The sequence below is a fragment of the Fukomys damarensis genome, unplaced genomic scaffold (assembly GCF_012274545.1).
Source record: "Fukomys damarensis isolate Sample0158 unplaced genomic scaffold, DMR_v1.0_HiC HiC_scaffold_2, whole genome shotgun sequence".
Classification (NCBI taxonomy): Eukaryota; Metazoa; Chordata; class Mammalia; order Rodentia; family Bathyergidae; genus Fukomys; species Fukomys damarensis.
In genome coordinates, this window is record NW_022900914.1 from 48,505,926 (window position 1) to 48,510,842 (window position 4,917).

A 4,917-nucleotide genomic window follows, 5' to 3' on the forward strand; every position below is an offset into this window, starting at 1 on the left:
AAAAAAAAAAAAAAAAAAAAAAAAAAAGAAAAAAAAGACTGATTTTCACAGAGCAACTGACATTGTCAGCATCTGACATTGTGTTAATCATCTGCTCCAGCTCAGGGTGGGACAGGCAAGGGAAACATCTGGACAAAGCAAGACCAGAGGTTTAGCAGCAAGGAGAAAGTCACAGCACTAGGGTAATAGCAATAACAAGGGTAAGAAGATACTGTCAAAAGAAAAGGACAGCCCTCAAGGTCACCCAGGATGGCAGCTCTGCTGAGTTGCACCTCATACCCAGCTGCCCACAGAAGGAAGCAGGGCAGATATGAGGCTGACACACAGGGCCAGGGCTCAGAGCCAGGGGCAGATGTGCAAGAAAGGGGAAGCCACTATTTCATGAGGAGGAGCTGCTCAGACGCCAGAAGAGTCATACCCCGCCCCACTCCTCCAGATGCTGCTGCGCCAGCAACCCCAAATAAAAACAGCCCCCCCCCCAGAAAAAAAACAGCCCCATGACCAAGAGATGAAGTCTGTGAGTCCTAATGACTGGTTTCTGAGGCAGCCACGCCCTTTCTGGCAGCCCCAGAGGCCTGCACTCCAGGCCAGGAGTTGGAGCAGGAGTCAGAGCCAGAGACCCAAGTATCTAAAAGGCAGAGTCATACCTGGGCACCAATGAATGAAAGGCTGTGGGTTCCTGCATCATGTGCCCACCACAGTTACTTGCAGGTCCCCTGGAAGCTAAGGGATGGGAAGAATCCGGTATAGGCCCCCGCCCTTAGGCTAATGAGCTGCGTTTTCCCCCTCAGGTGCTTCCCAGGGCTCCAAAACCACTCTTCATAGAAGTCTCAGAATGTTATGACCAGCTAGGCAGAAGCACTAGTCCCAAACCTATGTCCTCCAAAGCCACAGGCCTCCCTGTGCTTCCCTTCTCCCCGCTCCAAAAAACAAACAAACAAAAAAAAAACCCTAATGTCATAGTCTGGACAGGGGCTGACAGTGCCCCTTGGGGAACAACAGTTTTGCTCTTTGTGATGAAAAAAGACAACTGGTCCCAACCCAAAGGGAAGCCACAGCTTTAGCTTTTCCAAGGCATCCGTCTCTAGCCACTGATCCAATAGGCCTCTATATTCCAGGCTTTACAAGCTGGGACCACTTTACTCTATATTAGGTTGAGGGAGAAGGCAGATGTCAGGCTCCACATAGCAGGGCTGTTCCCTTTCTCCCCCAAACACACGCAGACCAGCCCTCCCAGAAGGTCAGGAGCAGGGCTCCCCTACCCAAATGGCCTCATAACAGATTCCCTAGCTTCCCACTGCAAAACTTTTGCTGCTTCTGCCTTCCTACCCCTGTGTGGGTCACAGGGACATTTACCCAGGGCCACAATCTACATCAATACCATAATGGCCAAAAGGGTCCAAATGACCCACCTGACCCCAAAGGGAACAGACAGAATCACATGTGTCTTGGGAGCTGGATACAGTGCCCACTGGAGAATGTCAGGAGGGATACTGTTGGCAAAAATCAGAAAGAAATTACCTAAGAGGCAACTCAGGATTTTCAAACCCATCAGAACCATGAAGACCCACGTATGGTTCCATCAAGGGGAAGAGGGTCTCAAGTGTCCCTATGTAATACATTAAATTCTGTTTTGGAATTTCCCCTTATTATTTGGAAGCCTCCAGTGAAATCTCTCACCTCAAAGAGTGCACCCTGCCAAGGATCTTCAGGGCCTACTGGGACACCCAGAGCCTTCACCACCAGCAGCACATGAAGCAAGGCCCCAGAAAAACTCAACATTACCACTTTGAAAGCTTCTATGTGTCTGGAACTATACTAAAGCTTTTATAGATAGTATTTTATTCAATCTGTATAACTCAAGATAAGAATGTACCATGACCTTTTCAGAAATGAGGAAAGAAGTTAAGTAATTTACCTGCTAGTAAGTCACAAAACAGAGAATAAAACCCTGTCCCCAGATTTCCCAGGACTGTGCTGTCCTGCCTTCCCCCAGGGCAGGGGTAGACCCAGGCAAGGCTGCCAGGGAGGAGAGCTGTAAAGCCACAGCCAGATCTGAGCCTGGCTTTGGGACCACAAATGTTTCCCAAGCCATCCCTGGCTCTCCAGTCCCTAGCAGCAGAGAGAATGGCACAGGCTGTAAAGAGTGAGCTCCTTTAATTGGGAATTCCCAAACTCCTGCCATGTTCTGTATCCCAAGGCTTTTCCAGGATCCATGTTTTTTACTATCTTCCCTGTAACAATCAGAAGCTTTTCCATGGCAGGGGATGTTTTCTGGACCAGCACTGCTACACAGTCACCAAAACCTCCTTCCATTATCCCTGCTGTTCACTTACCCTCTACCATGTCTGGAGCCTGCAATGAATACTTCATGTGCATTCTCATTTCATCCCTAACATCAACCCTAGAAAGCTGTGAATTATACCCATTTTACAGATGAAAAACTGAGGCTCCAAGAGTTTCCTGAGCTTGCCACAAGGTGGCAGGTTTAGGATTGGAGTCTGTTCTCACACAACCCCTCTCTTTCTTTTTTTTAATCTTTTTTTTTTCTACACAACCCCTCTCTTAACCAGGAACCTGCCTTTTTCAGTCAGGCTCTCTCTGTATACAGGACCTCTAGGTGACACAGGCCACCCCATGTCCTTGCTGAAGCCACCAAAGCTGGTTCCTGGAGTTAAATATGAACACTATTCTTTTCCATCAATATCCAAAGCTGAGGAAAGTACAATCTGGTCTTTCCACTTAGCTCTGTCCTGACTAGACAACAGTCTCAGTAGCCTATGCCAGGGTGCCTCAGGAAATACCACGAGGAGTGGCCAATAGAGCTAGAGGTGGGGGACCAGAATAGGGGTGACATGCTGTTAGTCCAGTGAGCTAGAGTAGCAGTCCAATTTCAGGGCTTGTCCTCTGCCCACCCTACTGCTGCCCCTTCCAGGCTCTATAAATAACCCAGGTCAATGCATCAGAGGAAAGGCAGCCAGGTGGGTGTGGAGCAATCCCAGTGGAAAAGATGACTTCTATAAAGTAAATTAAGTCTCCCATTCAGATCAAGGGGTTACACAATAATTCTCCCAGATGCACTGTTCTTGGCTGCAAATGGACCCACCTGTATCTGCTGGCTAGGCCAACTCAGCAAAAGAAGAGCCAGAGGCCAAGAACTCAGGAGGGGAAAAAAAAAATCAAAGAAGCTCCTCCCTACAAGGTAGAGGTTTTTTTCTTTTCTTTTGTTTTGTTTTTTTCCCTGTTCCATTCTGTCCTCTTCTCTCCCAGCAACACACACCAGATGTCATCTACTAGCACTGGTCAGAGGAGCTCTTAGTGGTGAAGGGTGACTGGGGGACGGGGCAGCATGATGTGGGGACCTCTTCTGTAAAGAAAGGACTAAGAGATCCAGGGGAGAGTATTCCACTCCACAACTACCCTGTTGGGCTCCCACAGCCAGGAAGAAGGGAGAGGAAAGAAAAGGAGAGGAAAAAAAAACAAAATAAGGGCCAAACTATACCACATGACCCCACACCCAGCAACCAAACAGCAAGTCATGAGGGAAGGAGAGGAGAAGGCTAGGGAGGGGGTAGATGGAGCCAGGTCACAGCCCTGCCTGGTACCTGCCCTCACACTAACCCACTTTCCACCCCAGGCCACAGCCAGCCAGCCAGCCAGCCAGCCAGCCAACCAGCCAGGAAGGCCCTTCCTTAGAAAAAACGTTCAAGGTCAGACTGTTTTCTACATAGATCCTGCTTCTATTTGCATCTGTGCCAGGTTCAAGGCTCGTCCCTCTCCTATAGCAAGCCTTTCTAGATTTACTCAGTACGTACTATTCCCCCAACCAGGCCTTGGGGCACCTCTCCCCACTGAGGCCACATCCCTGTTCCCACCCTCTTCCCTTCCCCACCGGGTCCCTCCCAAGTTAACCACTGGAGTGACCCACAGCAGGTGGTCAGGCCTGATGAGTGGCTTCCAGATCCCACACCCAAGATCCCAAAACAGGAAACAGTGCTTCAAGTCTGAAGCCTTGATCTTCACACAGGGAAGATTAAATGCTGCCAAAATAAATTATTTTAATAAAAACCTGCTTGGCTCTTCTCCGGGGAAGTGACTGGAAGATGATCTATTGCTGTGAACTAACCTGCCTCCACCTGGGGAGGGCAGGCAGGTCACTTGAAGCCTAACCAAAGTCTTTCCTTCCAGGAAGGTCTTCCTGTCCTCAGACTGAAGACCCTGGACACCAGATCAGGGTGGAGGGGATAGAGGGATAACATCTCTAGAAGGTAGAGGGCATCACAGAATAGGCAAGAGGCAGTTTTCTGGCACATCCTCCAGGTTGGGGTGTCCCCAGTTTCATTCTGACGGTAGAGGGTAAGGCAACACCTTCCTTACCCACAGTGCAAGGAAGCCACTCCACTCCACTCCACCAGGGTTGGGAACAGAGCAGTGCCTCAGTTCCCCTCACCTTCGGGAGCCTGAAGGCCTCAAGATTTCCCCAAAGCCTCAGAACCTCTCACTAACTTTCCTTGACAGTCTACTCCTAATATTTCGTTATCATTCAAATTCCCCAGGGATCCACCAGAGCCCAAGACCACCACAGTGCCTGTCTGGGGAGACCAGAAGAGGACCCGATAACGCTAAGAACCAACTTGTGTGTGTCGGTTTGCGGCCTTGAGCGCGAGACCAGGGGTTCAGGGTAAAGACTGAGGTTCGGGATCCTGCGCCCCACCAGCCCTTTCCCGGGGAAACCTTCAGCTGCTTCCATGACCCCGGGCCCCCTACTCACTGCGTGTGCTGGGCGCGGCCAGCGCCGAAGACCTCGTCCAGCGCCACGGTGGCCTGGCCCAGAAACTTGTCGACGCCGATAAGCGAGCGATGCATGGTGGTGAGCACCAGCTGACAGGCGGCGGCCGAGCCCGCGGCCCAGGGCAC

General features: G+C 50.5%; 1 protein-coding gene across 1 annotated transcript in view; it reads right to left on the minus strand.

The window, feature by feature from the left end:
- Positions 1-4,911, minus strand: part of Rab11fip5 (RAB11 family interacting protein 5) — a gene marked incomplete at its 5' end in the record, with an annotated part of 40,740 nt that extends 35,829 nt beyond the window's left edge. Inside the window, one exon of the mRNA XM_010609603.1 lies at positions 4,772-4,911. Within this exon, the coding sequence (XP_010607905.1) occupies positions 4,772-4,911 (140 nt within the window). The remainder of the gene's footprint in view (positions 1-4,771) is intronic.
- Between the last annotated feature and the right edge of the window lie 6 nt (positions 4,912-4,917).